The following is a 22,933-nucleotide window of genomic DNA, read 5'->3' as shown; positions in this document are numbered from 1 at the left end:
CGCCATCTAGCCGCCCCTCCTCCATTTGTTTTTAAAGTATTATCACACAAATTCCCCTGAGAGTGAACATGAAGCAAAGTGTAGAGTTTAAGTGCTACATGAAGACTTAGGTTCAAATCTTTCCTTATTAGCTATGGCCACAGTCCGATCAGCTAGATGGCATACTGGATAAATTGTGGGGCCTGGAGTCAAGAAGACTCATCTTCCTGAATTTGAATCTGGCCTCACACTTACTAGCTGTGTGACCCTGGGCAAGTCGTTTAACCCTGTTTGCCTCAGTTTCCTCATCTGTAAAATGAGCTGGAAAAGGAAATGGCAAAGCACTCTAGTATCTTTACCAAGAAAACCCCAAAATGGCATCACAAAGGGTCTGACAAAAGTGAAATGACTAAACAATAAAATGGTCATGGTCAAGGGGGAAGCTAGGTGGCACAGTGGATAAAGCACCGGCCCTGGATTCAGTAGGACCTGAGTTTAAATCTAACCTCAGACACTTGATACTTACTAGCTGTGTGACCCTGGGCAGGTCACTTAACCCTCCTTGCCCCACCCCACCCCAATTTGTGAGAATATCATCTTAAATATTTACATAAGCACACCTAAAGAAACAAATAAACATTTAAAGATATCTGATAGCTAGACAAACAAATAAAGAAGGGGCATTTTAATCTTCCCCTTTCTTTAGAGCATTTGTTCCTTCAAAGTTACACAAATTGGAGAACTTTAAAACGTAAAGCCAATTTCTGCAAACCCCATACTCTTCCCTGGAGCTGGTTATTGTAAATGCACCTGGATATGCTGTGTTTTGCATTATAAAGATATAGTAGGTTGGCAGGTAATGCAAAGGACACAGAAAACACTTAAAAGAATATAATAAGCACTCCTACTGATGCCAAGCCATACACATTTTCATTTCAATAGGGTTCAGCTTTTGATTTGTTTATAGGGAATACAGGGGATGAGGAATGGAGGTTTTCAAGGCTTCTAATCTGTACATGCAAAAAAGTGAGGGCCAGTCATGGTTCAATGAAATCATCCATGATCAGCTTTAGTTTTCTATTGCACAGATTACATTGTCTGGTTTTTTTTTTTAAACATGGTAAATTTAGACTCCCACTCCCAAATGCCGGATCAAAATGTAGACCCAAAACGTTGAGGAAAAAAATTACTAAAATTTACCATCATCAAACATTTCTATGCTCAAGGTCCAAGAGAGAAATAGCTGTATAAAGGTAATGCATTGGGGATAGAGTGCTGGGCTGGGAGTCAGAAAGACAGTTTAAATCTAGCCTGATATACTAGTTGTGAGACTCTGGGCAAGTCACTTAATCTCTCCCTCAGTTTCCTCAACTGTAAAATGGGGATAATAACAACAATCCTTGTTATAAGGGTTTAATGAGATAATATCTGTAAAATGATTAGCATAGTGCTTGGCATATACATAAGTGCTTATTCCTTTCCTTCCTGTACCCTCAGGGAAGTTTACAGCCTTTAAAAAACTAAAGAATTCTGTACATGTTTTGTAAATAGTCTATATAGCTACTATGTATTTAAACTCAGGTCTTCCTGACTTCAGGTCCAGTGCTATCTAGATGTCATTATATGACAATGACAGAATGTCACAGAATGAGGGCAAGCTAAATTTTAAAATACACTTCTCATTGATATCTTTTGCTTTTTACATTGCCTGGATTTTCTTGTGAATGAATTTTTAAAAAACAATTATTAAATACTTACTAGATGCAAAGCACAAGGGATACAACATAACCCTTACCTCCCCAGAGGGCCATTCCTTATAACAAAGAAAAAAGAGGGGAATTAAAACTAACACACTGAAAAAGTATGGCATGGAGGGCAGCATGAAAACTTTTCCTTCTTTTTTTTTTTTTGGTAGGCAATTGGGGTTAAGTGACTTGCCCAGGGTCACACAGCTAGTAAGTGTCTGAGGTCAGATTTGAACTCAGGTACTCCGGTGCTTTATCCACTGTGCCACCTAGCTGCCCCAAAACTTTACCTTCTTGACAATCAGTCATCAACTAAGCTGAGTGGCAGCAATTTCCTGACTCCAGAAGGATGGACATTTATTTCATAGAATCATAAATCACAGACTGAAAGCTGGAAGGAACTTTAGGTCACATCTCATTTTACAGATGAGGAAACTAATGCTCAAAGTGGTTAAGTGACTTGCCTACAATGACACTAATAAGTGTTTAAGGTGGCATTTGAACCCAAGATCTTTCTGATGCAAAGTCCAGCACCCTATCCACCATGCCAAATATATATGGTACACAGTCACACCCATGGTCACAAATATCTACAGAATCATTGATATATTCACCTAACAGAAAATATTTTTTTCAATTTAAGTATAAAGTATTAACAGTCAAGTCTCTGGAAATTTAAAATCCTGTCAACAATGAAAGGGAACTGGAGTATAAGGAAGCAATTTGGTCAAGGTTAATGGGTCCCAAAGCACAACCTTGTTAAATCCATCAGCCATAGGTATTTGTCTTACATGCTCGAGTGCGAGCACACACACACTTTTCTCAAATAAGCCCTTTCATTTGATAACAACAGTAGCTCAGTTAGGGACAGTACTGTACAGAATCAATGTGTGCTAAAGGTAATAAAAATGAAACAAACAATTTAAAATGAATTGCAGGTACATTTTGTGCATACATCTGAAAAGGCAGTTTAGTCTTTGGGATCCATCGGGTTAATTTGTGGGAACATTTTTAGTCTCTTACATTACTCCAGGAAAAAGACTAAAGGTCCTTCTCATTTTGAGAATAGTTAGGCAACACAAACTAAATCTTGGATTAAAAAGAAAAAAAAGTTATATAGGCCTCAAAAAAATCTATGGAGTTTAGGGAAGTCATATGTCTGAGTACAATAGATATTAAAAAGTCGTTATATATATATACCCTGTACTAAAACAAAAGTTGCTTTGCAGTCTATAAATAATTAAGTGTATATCTTATTTCAAAAGGAATTCATTTACAAATACTTAAACTTAAAAGTATCTAATTACTGAATAGATCACTAATCATAAGTCTGTTTCTGGAAAAATGCTCAAATAAATGTAAAATACATTACCGAATATAAAAAATTTCTTAAGAAACACAAATGTTAGTCATGAGTAAAAAAGGAACATCCACTTTATTAAAACCTTGAGTTTTTGTTGACTCAAAATGTTTCACAATCATAATCGGCAAATATCAAAGACCAGTCTAACATGAGAGAAGGTATAAAAAAGAAAAGGGTGTTTCAAGATCCACTGAAAAGTAGACTAACTGCCACTTTAGTAAAATCCAACAAGATGAGTGTACTACAATAAAGCCTTTTCAGCTGCAGGAACTACAAATGAGCTATTGCTCACCTGGCAATTCTTAATTAAATGGGGAGTTTCTCTTTCACATTCTTGCGAGTATTATTTTCTTAAGACTAGACACTGGATGCCTTTTTCGGCGTCAGAAAAGCATGTAATAGTAATACCACTGCTACCTTTATGTGTTTTAACTAATAATTTTGGATGTGGTTTGATGAAAAATGAGAAATGTTTTAAGGGAAGCTCCTTTTTCCAGGATTTAAGTTTCTTACAGCAAATTAATTATTACTGATTTTTAAAAAGACTGGCTTTATGTCCCTAACATCCAAAGAGTTCTTATAAATGTTTATGTAGGAAAAAAAATCCCTCTGGAAAGCACCATCCTTGCCTTGATCAATATTTGCCTCTTGGGACGATAAATCTGGCTATTTACCTCAATCCAAGTCAACCTCTGACTACTCCGACTAACGTAAGGGAGTTTGATTCTCTTGGATAGCGTCCCTTAAGTTGTAGATGTGGTAGAAATTTCTGCCACAAAACCCAGCCGTGGGGATGAAAGACTGGAGTTTTTGCTAGCAGAGGCTCCAGGAGATAGGTAAGTACTGTTTCCTTCACCGCCCAACAACTCCCCACATCCCAACCCCCGCCCCACTCCTTCCCTTCCAATCCCTATGACCCCCAGCCCAGACTCAAGAGAACAAACAACTCAGGGCAGGGAGGAACTGTTTCCGTTCTTCCTCCACAAACCAGGGACACAAAAGGTGGTCTTGCATCAATCTACAAATCTCAGGGAGATTCCCCGCCTTCTTCCTCCCCCCCCCCCCAGTCCCCTCCAAGCTCCAGAAAACTCTCCTGGGCATCCCTCGAGTGCTCTAGAGTACCGAACCTCCAGAGTCTCTCTTCGGTGTTCCTGAAGATCCCCCCAACAGGTCCCTCCCCCCACTCTTAGCCCCTTCCCCAGCCACGGCGGGTACCCCCGTCCCTTACTCGGTAGGTGTTTTCAGTGAGCTTGCTCACTTCCTCCGGACCCCGAGACATGGTGCCGGTGTCTCTGCGCCTCGGCCGGGAGTCTCAGCGGCTGCCTCAGGGACAGAGAGGAGGAAGGAGGCGGTGCCGTCCCCTGGTCCGGGGCCACGCCGCCTTCGCGGGGAGCTGGAGCGGAGGCCGGGGGCGCTCCCGTCTCCCGGTGACGCGTGCCCCTGGGAGTCAAGCCGCGGGCAGGGGACCGCGTGAGGGTGCGGGCAGGGAGGGGGAGGAGGAGCGAGGCTGGGTCCGCGTTGTCCGCTGCCCGCTCCGGAGCGCCCCTCCCTCCCGTCGGAGCCCCCAACGAAACTGTCAAAACTTGGGGAGCCGCAGCGGCCGCCGCTGCCTCGGCCAGTCCGGGAGGAGGAGGAGGAGCAGGAGCAGGAGCAGGAGCAGGAGCAGAAGTGGGAGCAGGACGGGGGGGGGGGGGGGGGCGCACCGAGGAGGGCGGAGCAGCCTGACGCGGCAGCCGGAACGAAGGAGGGGCGGGGTGGGGCGGGGCCCGGCCTGGCCCTACCTGCGCGGGGGCTGGGGCTGAGCCGAGCTCCGCCGGAGCGCCTCCAGCCCGGGAGGGGCGGCCGGCTCCGGGAGGTACCGGGTGCGCTCTGCTGAGCGCAGGGCGCCCTCTCCCGGGGCCTGCACCCCTACCCCGGCACAGGCCCGGGGTCCCTCCCCCATCCCATCCCGCCGGCCTGAGGACCCTCGGGGTCCCGAGGATCACCTGGGGCAGGACGGCCGAGCGGAGGGACCCTCGGAGGGCGGGAGCGAAGGCGGCTGGCTCGTCCCTACTTTCCCGCGCCAACTCAGTCCAGAGGGGAGTAACTTGGAGCCTGGCGGTGCCAGGATCTCTCCAAGTTTCCCAAATTGCGGCATGTGCTTTCTCCAGACTCCTGCCCTGGGAGAGCCATCCTAGGAGACCGAGCAAGTTTCTTTTTTGTTTTTGGGGTGGTGGCTGCGGGGAGTGTAAAAAAGCATCCCGAGTTCCTCTTATAGGTGTCTGACGCTGCTGGTGAGAGGGTGCCGACTTCTCTCCAACTCCCTACCTCTCATTCTTCGAGCTGAAATCCCAAATGCACGGAGGGGACATAGAAACCAGGATTAGGAGTGGGCATCTTTATGTGTGCCCAAGCTATAAAGGAAAAGTTTTAACAATATGAATGCCGTGAGCTATGACTTTGTCAACCAGAGAGCGAGACTTATGACCAGAGAATTGTACACGCGGTTTTTTTGTTTGTTTGTTTGTTGTAACTCCCGAAGACTTAGTACTATGGCGGAGAGGGGCCGTGATCCACAAGGGTGGAGGGTGTACCCACACTAATGACATCATCTATTCTGTCTGGAGAGACTGTGTGATGCATTGGAAAGAACTGACTTCAGAGTCAGAGGACCTGGGCTGAAACTTCCTTTTATCTATTTACAACTTGTGTGACGATAGGCGAATGATTTTATTTCTGGGCCTCAGTTTCTTTATTTGTAAAACGAAGAGGTTGGATTTAGACAATCCAGCTCCAAATCTATGATCTTTCATTGGGGTGAAGCAATTCAGGGAACTCTGTAGACACAGTAATGAGGAAGAGCATTCCAGACATAGGGGACGGCCAGAGAAAATACCTAGACGGGAGATTGCTAGTGGAACAGCAAGGAGGCCAGTGTTAATGGTTCAAAGAATGACTGGAAAGTAGAAGGGGGCTGGGTTCTAAAGGGACTTTGAACGCAAGAGGATTTTGTATCTGATCTTGGAGACTACCAGGAGGGACTCTTCTTCCTTTCTCCTCTTCCCAATCAACAACAACAAAAACAAAAGCCAACATGGGCTGGTTCTTTAAATGATAGAAAATTTAAAAGGAAGGAAGACAAATAATGGTAGAAACTCTTATTGGAGAGATTTTTTTCCCTATAAAATTTTTGGATATAGCAGTTATTGAAATTACAACTAGTATTTACAATTTACTAGGAAAAACCACACAATGAAATCTCTGACTACTTTATTTACTCCGCTGAGGTCAGAATTTGAAAGGTGTCAGACAGTGGACTTAGAACAGAAACACAAATTGGACTTTTGCATCGGAAGGACCCTGTTATCAGGTTTCGGAAGCTGTAAAATGAATTGAGCCTGGAAATGGAAAGGTATACTTAGCACCTAGAAACAGCACTTAGTCTGTCAAGTAAAACGCATTATACCTTAATGAAAAGGTGGTTTTAAGCTGTTGAAGCTACTTTTCCCCCTCTTCACCAGATTTATAGTATTAAAAACTCTGGTTATCTATATATAGAATATAATGGTTTATATGTACTATATACAAGAGAAGTGGTATGGCATAGTAGAGGGTTGGTCTTGGAATCCCAGACTGGGTTCAATCATGCCTCTTATACATACTGACTGTGTGTGTGCTAATGACAAATCATTGAACTTCTCATTTCCCCAGACAACTTTCTAAGATTACAAAGTACAAATTTTCAGATCTCTATTGGTTCACTATCCATTCCCTACACCAGTGAAATCACAGGTCCATCCATTGATAGATTCAGTGTGTCCCAAAAGCCTTAGTCTCAGTCCAATTTCTTTCTTTCTTTCTTTCTTTCTTTCTTTCTTTCTTTCTTTCTTTCTTTCTTTCTTTCTTTCTTTCTTTCTTTCTTTCTTTCTTTCTTTCTTTCTTTCTTTCTTTCTTTCTTCCTTTCTTCCTTCCTTCCTTCCTTTCTTCCTTTCTTTCTTTCTTTCTTTCTTCCTTTCTTCCTTTCTTCCTTTCTTCCTTTCTTCCTTTCTTCCTTTCTTCCTTTCTTCCTTTCTTCCTTTCTTCCTTTCTTCCTTTCTTCCTTTCTTCCTTTCTTCCTTTCTTCCTTCCTTTCTTCCTTTCTTCCTTTCTTCCTTTCTTCCTTTCTTCCTTTCTTCCTTTCTTCCTTCCTTCCTTTCTTCCTTCCTTCCTTCCTTCCTTCCTTCCTTCCTTCCTTCCTTCCTTCCTTCCTTCCTTCCGGCAATTGGTGTTAAGTGACTTGCCCAGGGTCATACAGCTAGCAAGTGTTAAGTGTCTGAGGCCGGATTTGAACTCAGGTCCTCCCGAATCCAGGGCCAGTGCTCTATCCACTGCACCACCTAGCTGCCCCCTTAGTCCAATTTCAAGCTTATACTCTCTCCGTCTCTGTCACTGTCTTTCTGTCTCTCTCTGTCTCTTTCTGTCTCCCTCTTTCTCTCACTGTCATCTATACACACACGAATTTCAGATAGTATAATGCCCATATAATAAATGAAATATTCTAATTAGTATAACATCTCTTTAGTTAACATCTTAGTTTTATTTCAATATGTGTTATACTTATGATCTTATAATTACTATCACCATTACAACTAATGATAATAAAATGACATTCGATATCTCTCTCTTTCTCTCCCTCTCCCTGTCAATCTTGGAATATCTTACAATACCTTGTAAATGAAAGGGAATCATTTCACGCACCACTGAAGTGCAGCCAACTGAGTGGTGGAATAAGTATTAAAAATTTAACCTTTAGCAATTCCCAGTACAGCAATATTATTTAAATCCAGAAATGATCAAGAACAACACACCCCAATAAACAACTAGAGTGAGTTTCTTAGATAGTCATTCTAATTACCCTAAGTTGGAATTTGATCACAGGGTAGTAGGCTTCCACCAGTCGAAGACGACCATGGATCTTCAAGGCGCTGATCACAGGGTAAGGTTAACAAAATAACTTTGTGCAGATTTTCCAACCCCCCCCCACCCCATTTTGTTTTTGTTTTTGTTTTTTTTAAGTGAGGTAATTGGGGTTAAGTGACTTGCCCAGGGTCACACAGCTAGTAAGTGTTAAGTGTCTGAGGCCGGATTTGAACTCAGGTCCTCCTGAATCCAGGGCCGGTGCTCTATCCACTTCGCCACCTAGCTGCCCCTCCAATTTTCTTTTAACAGTATTCTGCCACTGTAAACCAGAAAGTGTTTTTTTGTATTTATGAATATTGTTCTGGGAATTCATAGTACTTATTATAATAAACTCACAAGGTTGAGTACTAAGGAGAAACTAGAGAATTGTCAGTTATTTTTTGTTCAACACCCCTAATTCAGACCCTTTCCACTTCTTACCTGGACCATTGCAGTCATCTTATTGGTCTTAATGTATACTGTTCCCATCTCCCCTTCAATCTAGCTTCCTTTGCCATTGTTGGGGTCCATATCACGAAAACTAAGATTTAGCCAGATCACTCTTCTATTCAAGAAGTTTCTTGCTGTTAGGACAAAATGCAAACTCATCATCTTCATCAAAATCTGGTTCCAAATGATCTTTCCAGGTTTGATTATAGATCATCACCCCAAACCTGGTTTGTTCCAGCCAGAAGGGCCTGATTGCTATTTTCCCACACAGAAAATCCCATGTCCTGACTTTTAAGTCTTTGTCCAGTCTATAACCCCATTCCTCATATGCTTGCTTCTGTTTCTTAGATCAGGTAGCTTCCTTCAAGGCTCAAGTGCTAACTTCTTCCTTATTTGGCCTCTCTTTCCCCCACAGGAGCTCAAGCCCCTTCCTCCCTTCTCCCTGCTCCCCGCCCCCATCACATTGTATCAACTTTGTACATATTTATACATGTACAGTATTTGTTGTATCTCCTCATAAAATTTAAACTCCTTGAGGGCAAAAACTATTTCAGTTTTTTTCCTTTTGTGATTCTAATGCCTATCAGAGTACCTTACACATAGTAGTTGCTCTATATTTGTGTATTTTATATATTGATTGATTTTGTATATATCCATAGCATTCATATATCTATTAACATGTTCTCTTTCCTGATATAATAAAACAAGGGATTGACTAATTTTGTATTTTTTTATTTATGTTTTTCTTCACTCCTTTAATTTTTTTTTTTTGGTGGGGCAATGGAGGGTAAGTGACTTGTCCAGGGTCACACAGCTAGTAAGTGTCAAGTGTCTGAGGCTGGATTTGAACTCAGGTCCTCCTGAATCCAGGGCCAGTGCTTTATCCACTACGGCACCTAGCTTCCCCCTCTAATTTTGTATTTATACCACTAGTGCTTAGCACATTGCCTGCCATGTAGTAGGCACTTTATATACATACTTAGTAAATTATTCATTCCTTTTACCTTTCCCTCTATGCTGGGAAAGGGCTGTGTCATATCTTAGATGTAAACCAAATCTACAAGGAAAGAAATCTGGCTTTTTTTCTGCACTTTATCTAGAAAAGTTTCAGTTGTTGAATCATGTCCAATGGTTTGTGGTCCCATCTGGGTTTTTTTTTTTGTTTGTTTGTTTTGTTTTTTTGGCAAAGATACTAGAGTGGTTTGCCATTGCCTTCTCTGGGTCATTTTACAGATAGGGAAATTGAGGCAACCAGGGTTAAATGACTTGCCCAGGGTCATACAACTAGTACGTGTCTAAGACCATATTTGAACTCAGGAAGATGAGTCTTCTTGACTCTAGGTCCCTGACTCTACCACCTACCTGCCTGGAGTCAATAAGTCGAATAGAGTTTTTTAGATATTTTATTAGGTATGTGACCCTGGGCAAGTCACTTAACCATGTTTGCCTCCGTTTTCTAATCTATAAAATGGGAATATTAATAGCACCTACCTTCCATGATTGTTGTGAAGATCAAATGAGATATTTGTAAAGCATCTGGCACATAGTTATTTAATAAATACTTGTTTCTTTCCCTTCCTTCTGCATTTCTTAAGTTCATGAAATTTATACTAAGGCAAATAGTCTCCGTTTTGGGGGATTTCATTCATTCATTCATTTGTTTATTTATTATTATTTTTTTTTTTTGGTGAGGCAGTTGGGGTTAACTGACTTGCCCAGGGTCACACAGCTAGTAAGTGTTAAGTGTCTGAGGCCGTATTTCAACTCAGGTCCTCCTGAATCCAGGGCCAGTACTCTATCTACTGCGCCACTTAGCTGTCCCCGCTTTCATTCATCTATAGCAAAAATAGAAACCTTTGACATCCTCTCCCTTCCCATTAGACATTTACTAGCTATGTGATCTGGGGTAAATTATTTCACCTCTTCATGCTGCAGATTTTTGGTCCTTTCAGCCTTAAATCTTGGGATCCTATGATCCTACCAAATGTTATTCAAACAAGCATTTATTAATCCCCTACTATGTACCAGGCTCTGCTAGGTGCTGGAGTTCTTGTCCTCAAGGAGCTTATATCCTACCAGGGGATAAATACATACATATAACTAACTGTACAGGGATGTGCCAGTTAATGTTTAACCCTCCTCCTCATACTCTCCTCCCCCTCTAAATGCTCATACAACACACTTGTAAGTTTATTCTGTATTAACTTTTTCTCCATCATTTTCTTAAGTCTAGACTATGAACAAAACAATAGATCAAGATGAGGTGTAAATGCTCACACTGAAAAATGAATGATCAATTCTGGCAGCCTGTTACAGCTGGCTCCTGCACACTCCTTACCTTATACATAAAATATAAACAAAATAAATACGAGGAAACTTTTTGGTGGTGGCACTAGCAGCTGAAGAGGTTGCTTTACTCTTATAATGCAACCTTTTTTCTAAAATAAAAAACTTAATTTTTAGTTTGTTTTGTGTCCGTAGAGATACTTAAGTTTGTCTTGAGAATATAACCACAAATTATGAAAGGATGTTCACAATATTAATTTGAGACGGTTGGTGAAGAAAAAGAGAGGCAGCTTGGTATAGAGCACAGAACTTGGAAGAAGGAAGGGAATGAATTCTGCCTCGGATACTTATTGTGTGACCATGGTCAAATCATGTAAGCTCTGTGGACCTCAGTTTCCTCGCCTGTAAAAAAGAGGGGCTTGGACTTGATGACTTTTTTTTTTTTTTGGTTGGGCAGTGAGGGTTAAGTGACTTGCCCAAGGTTACACAGCTAATAAGTGTCAAGCGTCTGAGTCTGGATTTGAACTCAGGTCCTCCTGACTCCAGGGCCAGTGCTCTATCCACTGTGCCACCCGGCTACCCTGACTTAATGACTTTTAAGTTCCCTTTCAGCTCTCAGTGAAAAAGAGACTACAGTAGGATTAATTCACACTATGTTCTTATACCTCAGTTTCCTAATCTTTAAAACAGGAAGTTGGATCAGATGATTTCTAATCCTTCCAGGTCCCTTCCAATTCTCTTTCAAAGTTAAGATTCTTTTAAGTTGGCAACAACTGATTTTCAAGCTTTCCTTTACTTAGGTTTTTCTAAGTACAGCACTGGCCTGAGGGCTCATTATACCAGTGGGGTATTAGATTTGTGATTTCAATGGTATAGGGAATTCCTAGGTGAAGAAATTCCCTCCACCAAGGCAAGTTGGCACCTTACTCCAAGGGTGGCTAATTGACTTGTTTATGGACACAAAGCCAGTATGTGTCAGTGGCAAAACTTGAACTCATTCTGGCTTTAAGACCAGCCTTCTATGGATTATACCAAGCTGCCTCTTAATGCCTCATGAAAGAAGCCAAATGCTTTTTACTTTTCCAGAGGGCAGAAATAGAAAAATGGTGGCCTGCTAATCTAGAAATCCAGTTCTTTATCCTGGCTTCTTGGATGTTTGTTTAACCTGTTTTTTGATGGCTGTCCAGTCATGCCTATTACATTTATTTGTGTCAGGAGGAAAAACAGCAAAAATATCTTGGGAGTGGAGAAAAGAAGTTTTTAGTTTCCTTTTTCTTTAAATAAATTAATTTTCTTCTTTTAACAAGTACCTAAACTATTATCATCTCTGCAAAGTACTTCTCTCAACAAGGCTTTGTTCTTCACACCTAATACTTCCCTTTTTTAGGTGAAGTTAGTCAAGATGGGGGGGAAATTGTCTTTGTTTGGTATTGGTATGGAACTGAAAGGGCTGGGAGGAGAGGTATGTATTCCTTTCATGATCATTCTGGACTTACTTTGCAGAGATGCATTGTGTTTGCTGACCACATCTTAAATTCCTTCTCCCAGCTGATCATATTGCTGTCACTGAACTGAAAACATGAGAACTCTCTGGATTTCTAACCTCTTTCCCACAGTGAATAGTATGGGAAGTTGGTGAAGTAGAGTATAGCAGGGCATTCCTTGGTACTAGGAAGACTCACGCCTCAACACTTTAGTTACTTTTCAATGTGACGCCTTCCTCCCTTTTCAGTTTTCTTTTTTTTTTTAAAGATATCACCCATCCCCCTTTACTTTTTAAAAATGTTTTATCTATATATTCATTTATTTATTTATTCATTTGTTTGTTTGTTTGTTTGTTTATTTTTGTGGGGTAATGAGGGTTAAGTGATTTGCCCAAGGTCACATAGCTATTAAGTGTGAAGTGTCTGAAATCAAATTTGAACTCAGGTCCTCCTGAATCTGGAGCCAGTGCTTTATCCACTTCGACACCTAGCTGCCCCACTTTTTCAGTTTTCTAATACCTTCCACCCCTCTACATATTCTGAAATTCAGTGACACTGACTTTCTTCCTATTCCTCACACAAGACCCTCCATCTCCCAACTCCAAATATTTCCCCATCCCTGGAACTTTCTCCCTTCTCATTTCCACCCCCTGGTTTCCTCGATTTCTTTCAAATCTTAGCTATATCCTGTCCTCTTCAAGAAGCCTTTCCCAGCCCGTCTTAATTTTATTTTAATTAATTATTTTTTTGGGATGTGTTTGTGGGGTAATGAGGGTTAAGTGACTTGCCCAGGGTCACACAACTAGTAAGTGTCAAGTGTCTGAGGCCGGATTTGAACCCAGGTCCTCTTGAATCCAGGGACAGTGCTTTATCCACCGAGCTGCCCTCACCCCTCTTAGTTTTAGAGACTTCCATTGGAGTCTATCTCCAATTTATCCTGAATATATCTTCTTTGTTCATGGTTGTTTGCATGTTGACTCTGTCGTTAGATAGTAAATTCCTTGAGAACAGGGATTTCTTCCCCTTTCTTTGTATCATCTGTGCCTAGCACTGTCGTTAGCATATAGTATGTGCTTAATAAATACTTGTTAACTAAGATTCCAGATCAAAACTGATGAATCCTTTTGCCTTTCAGCTATTACGCATACACCAAGCTCTTAAGGTTAAGTCACTGGACTAGTCTCTTTAATAGTCTTTCCTGGTGTTTTTAAAAGTTTGTGTAATAGTCTCATTTGTTTCTAATACAGCTAGAGGTTGGATATATGAAAAGCTTCCCATCAACACTTACTACCGGTCTCCAGTTCTCATTTTTAGTTTCCATGGATTTATGAGTGTAATGAATTATCAGAGAACATAATTGTTTCAATAGAAGAGGAAGTATTAGTTCCATGAATTAAAAAAATCAGCATAAAAGGAAAAATTCCATTAGGAAATGCATAAAATTATAAATAGTTGATCAATAACTTCTGTTTATCGATAGTAATTTATGAATTTCTTTAAAAATGTCCCCAACATATTGACTTTGACCAATAAGCAGAAGTCTGCTTAAGAATCAATGGGAGCTTTGCTGAGTAAGGAGGCCTGACTTTGCCTATTAAGCTTGCTGTAATGTCCCATTGCATTCTGATCGCTATAAAACTTTTAGCATGTGTTTTACCAAGCCAAATTGTATTGTTGGCAATTTAAGTTGCTCTTAAGCAGTGATATATTCATCACAGAGCTGGCCTTGCTATTTAAAGTGCATTTATCAATTAAAAACGTGTATTCTATGCATTATTTGACATAACTATTCAGGGATATTCGAAGTCTGTCTTTACTCTGGCACAACTTTCTTTGATTTGGCAATACAACCAAATGGAACATTGGTAAGGAATTCAGGAGACCATGAGCTTTATCATTTATCATCATCTTGCTGTGCGACCTTGGGAAACTAACATTTCAGTACTCGGTTTCCTCATGTGTAAAATGAGGCAATCAGATTAAAAGATCTCTGCAGTCCCTCCCACATCTAAGATTCTATGACTCCATAACAGGATTAAAATGTTGGACAGTGATATTGAGTTCTATAATCAAGATATGTAAATAAGAAAAAAGATATTGGGGTAGGGGAGATGCATGCTTTGACAACTTTATTCCCACATTATAATTGGATTATATTGTTCATGTGCCCACATCTTTCTTCTACTTTCAAAAGGAAGTTACATTTCAAAATCCCAACTTTGATTGTAAAACATAATTATATAGTCCCTTATCTTGGTAGTGGTGGGGGCGCCTCTGGCCAGCTATCAGCCTGTTTCACAGCCGGCTTCATTCCAGAGGATCAAGCCTTGGAGGACTTAACCCTTTCATTGCTACAATGCCTGCTCTGGGGCCCAAATGTCCTGATTGGTGAATCTCACATGGCCCATTTAATTTAAACTTGCCCTAGCCATGTTTCATTTTAACTATCTACCTTCTTGCCATCTGCCCTGCTACAACTTGAGTATACCCTATGCCTCTCTCCCCCCATGTTTTCTGGTTCTGCAATTATAATTAAGTACCAATAATGACATTTCTACTAGGAAGGATGTGTCAACCAGCTCCCCTGTAGCTTCACTCATTATCCTTGTAACTTTCCAAATCAAAATATCCTTCTCTGGACACCATTCCCTTGTATGTGTTGTCTCTTCTTATTAGAATGGAAGTTCTTTGAAGGTTATATTGCATCAGATTTCGAATTTGTATCTCCAGGTTTTAGCACAGTACTTGTCACATAGTAGACACTTAAAAAATGCTCTTTTTACTCATTCATTCATTCATATATTTTTCCAAGAAATAATTGCTTCTGAATCATTTTTTCAGAGTTGGCAAATAAACATTGTTTAAATAAATAATTCATCAAGCCTTTAAACAATTAATAATTATTTACAGAACACAAAAATGAGACTAACAAAAAAATATCCTTTGACTAGAATGAACCCTTAAAGAAAAAAACAAAATATAATTTATATGTACATTTTGAAAACTGCTTAATAACTATAAACTTGGAAATTTATACAATTCTTGGTAGAATTCTGAAAGGAGTGGATTTTTCTATAATATAGAAGGATATTTTGGCATAAGACACAAAAATCAGTTAATTACCCTGATGTTTAGAAATTTGGATATTTGATATAAATGCAAACAAAATAGGTGTATGAATGTTGATTCCCCCCGCCCCCACACACACTTTTAACTAAATATTTTGGCATTGTATAGACTTTCGACTCAATAGACTTTCCTCCCATTTTGGTATCCTGTTCTTATTGTCTTTAAATATTTGTAAGATGAGGTAAATTTGTAGTTGTATTCTATATGGCAAATTCCCTTAACTGAAGTAACACTGGGACTTATTATACATGTATACAAGTATAAAGAGTATAAAAAAGTATTTTTACACAAGTATAAAGAATATAAGTGAACTATAACTCCCCCGTGGTTCTAGGGCAACATTTAAAGAGTTATTGATGTCTTTTGTAGTTTTCTTACATAATTATAATTTCTGGGCAGCTGGGTGGCATAGTAGATAGAGCACTGGCCCTGGAGTCAGGAGTACCTGAGTTCAAATCCAGCCTCAGACACTTGACACTTACTAGCTGTGTGACCCTGGGCAAGTCACTTAACCCCAATTGCCTCACCCAACAAACAAACAAAAAAAAGATAACAAAAAGAAGAGGAAAAAACCCAACTGATCAACACATCAAAAAAGTCTGAAAGTATGTCCAGTATCTAATACTTGTGAACCTCCTGCTTCTGCAAGGGGGTGGGGTGAGGGTCTCTTCTCATATCTCTTCTTCTTCTTCTTTCTTTGTTTTGCAAGGCAATGAGGGTTAAGTTACTTGCCCAGGTTTACACAGATAGTAAGTGTCAAGTGTCTGAGGCTGGATTTGAACTTAGGTCCTCATGAATCCAGGGCCAGTGCTTTATCCACTGAGCCATCTAGCTGCCTCCTCATATCTCTTCTTCTGAGCCATGTTTGTTTTTTATAATTTCCAGTGAGGGGTTATTGCTTTTCAGGAGATTCATTCATTCATTCAAAGTATAGATTAAGCATGACAAGGTGCTACATACTGGGGATACAAAAGCGAGTCAAAAGCTAGCCCCTTTTCTCAAGGAATTTATATTCTACCTGTAGGAGTTTACACAATATTAATACAGATAACTAAGGGCAAGATAATACAGGGAGGGGGAAAGTAATAATAACTATGGTGATCCATAAAAGGCTTCTCTAGGAGATGGCGCCTGATTTAGGTCTTGAAGGAACCCAGGAATTCTAAGAGGCAAAGGTGAGGAGGAAGTGCATTCCAAGAATAGGGTGCAAAGGCAATGGAGGCAGGTCGTGGAATGCTGAATTGGGGGAATAACAAATAGGCCAGTTTGTCTAGATCACAGAGTACATGGAGGTGAGTGACGTGAAAAAAAACATGGAAAGGAAAGGGGTAATTAATATGTAAAGGGCTTTAAATGCCAAGATGAGGAATTTGTGATTTACCCTATGAAAGATTCTTAGTCAGACCCATGCTTTAAGAAGGGTTTGTGTGTGTGTGTGTGTGTGTATGTGTGTGTGTGTGTGCAGTTATATGGATTATGCATTGTAGACAGAATATAGCAGAAGCAAGAAGACCTAATAATTATAAGGCTAATAATAATAATATCTAACATTTGAATGGCCCTTTAAGGTTTGCAAAGTGCTTTATAAAAACTATCTCATTTTACTTTCATAGCATCCCTGGGAATTTGTGCTATTTTCATCTCTATTTTACAGATGAGGAAACTGAGGTAGACACAGGCTTTTGCAATAGTTCAGATATTTATCCCTTTCATCTCTAAGCTACTACTGTAGCTCAAGTGGGCCCTGCTTTGAATTTTACTAAGGGACATGTTCAAACGTGCAATAGCTAAACTGAGTGCCTCCTTATAGTATAGCAATTTTCCTAACTTCAGTTCCCCGGCCCCCCATGGAGCTATGCTGGGTAATGAGAAAACATTGAGGTGGTTAAGGTTTCCTTTTTATCTTGTGTTTGCCCTGATATTAATTTTAACCTTTTTTTTTTGCACCTGCATAAAAATATTGAAGTCAGGAAGACTTCAAGGGGAATGGAGAGTAACTAGTTTCTCATGGTTTGCATCTTCCTAGGGATTTTGGGTTAAATAGCCAGGCATGTATATACAAATAATTTGTATAAACATATATATTGAACACATAGTAGACACTTAATAAATGCTCTTTTACTCATTCAGTCATATGTTCATCCATCCATCCATCCATCCATCCATCCATCCATCCATCCATGACAGGCTATGTAGTCAACTTTTAGGGAAACATAAGATATAGTATTAACTTGACTTAAGGTATAATTTTCTGACTTTATTCCTCTTTATTTTATTTCTCTATACTAGATTCAAATACTATAATTGGTTCAAATCTCTTGCATTAGAAGTAATGGCAGGGAAGGAACAGATAGTCTCTGAAGACTTAGAAATCAACACATTTTTACCTACCCTAGCATACAAATTGGTATAAATGGGCTTTATTTCATGCCCAGAAGGACTTTACTTACTAGAAAGACTTCATTTCATAATATGTCATCATCTATATTGTAGCCTAAAGATATCGCCTATTCCATATAGCACTTCCCTATAGTAAGCACTTAATAAATGCTTGTTGACCACCTCCCTGCTAAATAAACATACTATCTTGTCATATAGGATAAGTTGTGATCATTCAAGAATATTTGTTGACTGTTAGGTGGTACAGTGGAATGAGTCCTGGGCTTGGAGTCAGGAAGACCTGAGTTTAAATGTGGCCTCAGGTACTTCCTAGCTGTGTGACCTTGGGCAAGTCAGTTAACCCTGTTTACTTTAGTTTCCTCATCTGTCAAATGAACTAGAGAAGAAAATGGCAAACCACTCCTGTATCTTTGCCAAGAAAACCCCAAATGGGGTCACAGAGAATCAGACTGAACAACCACAACTACCTCTGAAATGAGTTGGAGGCTACAGTCAGTAATCAATGGTATTGGCGTATATATGACCAAATGGGGTTCTAAAAGCAGTACCAATTGGTAGAATCAGATGAAGTACTAATGGCTACATGGATACAGGAACCCTTGCTTCTTGACCTTTGAGGCATATGTCATCATATGGATCATAAGAGCGATTGAATCTAAGATTTGTGCCTTAACTTTAGCTAGAATGGGAAGTTGAGTACAATAATTGCTGACCTTTATATGGCAGGTTAAACTTTTCACATCACTTTATTTTTGGCCACTGTGACTCATAAACCATGTATATTTTCCTATTTGAGCCTTACGGCAATCACTTCGGGATAGTTGTTATTATTTCCCTCATTTTACATGAGGAAGGGGAAGACCACTGACCTGGATTTGAATCTTACCTCTAATGCTTACTACCTGTGTGACTGTGGGTAAAATCATTTTATCCCCCTTGGCCTCAAGGCTTCCTCATCTGTAAAATGAGGTGATGGGACCAGGTGGTAGTAAAGGTTCCTTCCAGTTCTGGTTTATGGTCCTATGAGACTTGGGACCTGCTCATGGTCACACAGTTAGAAAATGTTGGAAGCAGGATTCAAATACAGATCCCTCTTGACTCCCAGTTCACTGTTCTTTTCACTCTCACTTCATTCTGCTGCCCCTTCCATCAACAAATGCAAAAAATAAGAACTACTTAAGTTAAGAAATACTTAAATACCCACGTTCACTTTATAAGGCAAAGCTCCTCTTTTCTAATTATTCTTTTGGTGCATGGGGTGGAGATGTGAAAGCTATCATCAAACCTAGGCCAGTTATTGCTGTATCTTCATGTTTATTTAGTTACAAGTTCAAATTCTGCTTCTGATACTTATTGGTTCTGTGGCTTAGGGCAAGCTGATTAACCTCTAAAAGCTTTAGTTTCTTCAAATTTTTCCATATGAGTAAAAGGGTATTTTACTATATGAATAAAATGCTATTTTACTATATGAGTAAAATACTCTGAGTAACTATTATAGGATCGAACGAGTTAACATATATAAAAAGCTTCGCAAACCTTAAAGTGGTATACAGGGTGTCCCAAAAATCTTAGTGCAGTTTAGAGTTCCAGTAGCTTCAAACTTCACTGATTTGGGATACCCCAAATACATTCTCATTATTGTCATTACTTCACTAGGCCTTTGTGAGTCTCAAATGAGAATGTATGTAAAGCATATTGTAAGCCTTAAAGTGCTATGTAAATTTGTCTTCTTCTTTCTTCTCCTCTGAGCCAAAATTACCTTATCAGAAGTGGAGAAGGTGTTTTACTTGATCTGAAACAAGATAAAAAAACGACTGTTTCCCTCTGGAAAGAATAAGATATAATTCCTTCATTCATTTCGTTATGTCCAGCTCTTCATGACCCCATTTGGGGTTTTCTTGACAAAGATACTGCAGTGATTTGCCATTTCCTTCTCCAGCTCATTTTACAGATCAAGAAACTGAGGCAAACAGGTTAAGGGACTTGTTCAGGGTCATACAACTAGTAAGTATCTGAAGCCAGATTTGAACTTAGGTTTTCCTAACTCCAGGTCCTATACTCTATCCACTGTGCCATCTAGCTGCCCAGGATATTTATAATAAAGGATAGCTTACTAGCTTACTACTCTGAGATCATACTAATATTTCTACAAAAAACTGATTATAAACTTCAATCAGTGATCTAGTTATTAAAAAACTGAATAATAGCAATGATGACCACAAATAATAATAATGATAAAAGGTATAACAATAGGGGCAGCTAGGTGGCACAGTGGATAAAGCACCAGCCCTGGATTCAGGAGGACCTGAGTTCAAATCTGACCTTGGACACTTGACACTTACTAGCTGTGTGACCCTGGGCAAGTCACTTATACCCCATTGCCCTGAAAAAAAAAAGGTATAACAATAACAATAGCAACAATAAACTTTTATATAGCATCTAATGTATGCTAGGCACCATGCTAAGCACATTACAAATGTTATTTCTTGTAATCTTTACAGTACCCCTAGGAGGGAGGTGCTATTATTACCCTTATTTTACAGTTGAGGAAACTGAGGCAAATAGATGCTAAAGGACTTGGTCCAAGTTATGTCAGACATTTACTAGCTATGTGACTGGGTAAGTCATTTAATGCCAATTACTTTAAACATCCAGGGCTATCTCCAGTCATCCTGATATGTATATTTTTTTGGGGGGGGTGGGGCAATGAGGGTTAAGTGACTTGCCCAGGGTCACACAGCTAGTAAGTATCAAGTGTCCGAAGTCGGATTTGAACTCAGGTCCTCCTGAATCCAGGGCCAGTGCTTTATCCACTGTGTCACCTAGCTGCCCCTCCTGATATGTATCTTGCCACTAGATGCAGATGACTGGAGGAGAGAGTGAAGTTGGTGACCTTGCACAGTCCTCCCTCACTTAAATCCAGTTCACTACAAGTCATGGCATCATCCCGATGACATGGTCCCTTTGGGAATAAAGGTCAAACAACAACACAGCTTGTAAGTGTCTCAGGTGGAATTTGAACACTGACTCCGGGACCAGCAATTTAACCATTGTGCCACCTGCTGGCCACCTGTATATTTGGGATTATATAAATTAAATATCCAGATTTCAAACTAAAATTGTCAATTTTTTCATCTAGTTTGGGTAATGCTTGGCTTTTAAGAAACAAACCGAAATAACAGTGTGCAATGACATACATTTCTGTGATAATTACCAAGCAGGGATTTCTTAGTCCATTTTCATATTGGGACCATATTGGTGATCCTGATACATTTTCATCATACAGTTCCTCTAGACTTCCTTAAGCCAAGTTGTTTCTTGAATACAGGTTATCAGTGGAAATATATTTCAGCTTGCTTGCACCTACTAGGTATCTCTCGTGTATTCTCTGGGATATTCAAAACTTTGAATCCTTGGAGACTGTAGTGGACCTAAATTCATAAATGTATATGATTTGAAACATTTGATTGGAAAAGAAGGGGAGGGGCAGCTAGGCTGCGCAGTGGATAAAGCACTGGCCTTGGATTCAGGAGGACCTGAGTTCAAATCTGGCTTCGGACACTTGACACTTAACTAGCTGTGTGACCCTGGGCAAGTCACTTAACCCTCATTGCCCTGCCAGAAGAAGAAGAAGAAGAAGAAGAAGAAGAAGAAGAAGAAGAAGAAGAAGAAGAAGAAGAAGAAGAAGAAGAAGAAGAAGAAGAAGAAGAAGAAGAAGAAGAAGAAGAAGAAGAAGAAGGAGAAGAAGAAGAAGAAGAAGAAGAAGAAGAAGGAGAAGAAGAAGAAGAAGGAGAAGAAGAAGAAGAAGAAGAAGAAGAAGAAGAAGAGCTGGTCATATGGGGAGAGAGGTATATGATGAGAGCAGAGAGATGAATGGACAATTTATGTACCCACAAAACCAATCAATCAGAAAGAATTTATTAGAGGAAAGCAGGAATGTGGGACAATCTTGAAATAGCTTGTTATTGTTTATTAAATTTTTAGCATGAACATTTACCCTTTGGAAACCAGCAAATGCTACAAATCAGGGCTTGACTTCTTGTCTTGATTGTCTAGACTTAAGAAAGTGTTGGAAAAATGTTAATAACAATGCAGATTAAACTTAAAAGGGTTTCTTTATTGCAGAGAGCTGGTTGTGAAAAATTTATCAGCATACCACTGGATGAAGGCCTCTAATGTGTTGGGTAGATCCTTTGTGGAAGATCGATGTAGAGAATGACACAGGGATAAGAAGGCATGGATGGATTGGTTTCTGCACTGTTAATGGGAAGATATACATTAATGAGATCACAGTTCTGCTGATGTATCAAAATACTTGTGCTCCTGAGTAAAAATATTCAGGAAAAATAGGACCAGTATGAAATAACACTGTAGAGATTTCTCCTTCAACAAGGTAAACATGAAATGAAGGGCTTGACCTGGAAGCCAGACCTTAAACATTCCTGTCCCTTCCTTATTTTTCCTGAACTTCAAATGGCCTAAGTAAAGCAGTGCTTTCCAAACTATAAATCTATTCATGCGATTACAAAGGATGCCAATGATATTGAAATGCAGTCAACTATTAATCTATCATAGACTTGTTTGGATTCAATTACTCATTATTTTTTCAGTCTCACAAGCTTAATGAAATTATACATATAAAATGCTTTGAGATCTTTGGAATAAAAGTACCAGAAAAAATATAAAGTACCATCCCCAAAAAAGTTTTTTAATTATTTTGCCTATTTTGGCCACTAGGTGGCAAGCATGTTATATAGATTTGGACTCAGTAGGATCAGTTTTATTTATTTTTTTAAAAAGTTCCTTAATACAGCAGGTAGTCCTGGGTGGGTTACCAAGTTGTAGATTAGGTCTTTGGTGTGACATGTGTAATGTTTTATAGTGTGAGATTACTTTGGTCAGGACCATACTGGAGTCCAATGTGATGCAATAGAAAGACCCCGGACCTGGTGTCAAAAGATCTTAGTTTGAGCTTGGCTCTATTGTGTCTGGCTGGTAATCTCAGATATGTTATTTAATCTCACTGGGCCTTAATTTCCTCATTTATAAAATGAGGAAGTTAGACTGAAATGATCTCTGGGTCCCATCAAGCTTTAAATCTATAATTCTTTGATTCTATGATCTAGCTCTTTAAATTTAGACAAGTCATATTATCTCTCTGACTCAGTTTTCCCATATGT

The 22,933-nt window shown here is 39.7% G+C and overlaps 1 protein-coding gene across 1 annotated transcript in view; it reads right to left on the bottom strand.

Annotated features, from left to right (window-relative positions):
• The window catches only part of BAIAP2L1 (BAR/IMD domain containing adaptor protein 2 like 1), a 140,321-nt gene extending 135,588 nt beyond the window's left edge, over positions 1-4,733 (bottom strand). Inside the window, exon 1 of the mRNA XM_043976763.1 lies at positions 4,316-4,733. Within this exon, the coding sequence (XP_043832698.1) occupies positions 4,316-4,366 (51 nt within the window). The 5' untranslated portion in view covers positions 4,367-4,733. The remainder of the gene's footprint in view (positions 1-4,315) is intronic.
• Between the last annotated feature and the right edge of the window lie 18,200 nt (positions 4,734-22,933).

This window comes from Dromiciops gliroides, chromosome 1, assembly GCF_019393635.1.
Source record: "Dromiciops gliroides isolate mDroGli1 chromosome 1, mDroGli1.pri, whole genome shotgun sequence".
NCBI lineage: Eukaryota > Metazoa > Chordata > Mammalia > Microbiotheria > Microbiotheriidae > Dromiciops > Dromiciops gliroides.
The sequence above is the reverse complement of the archived record's forward strand: the minus strand, read 5'-3'. Positions and strand labels throughout refer to the sequence as shown.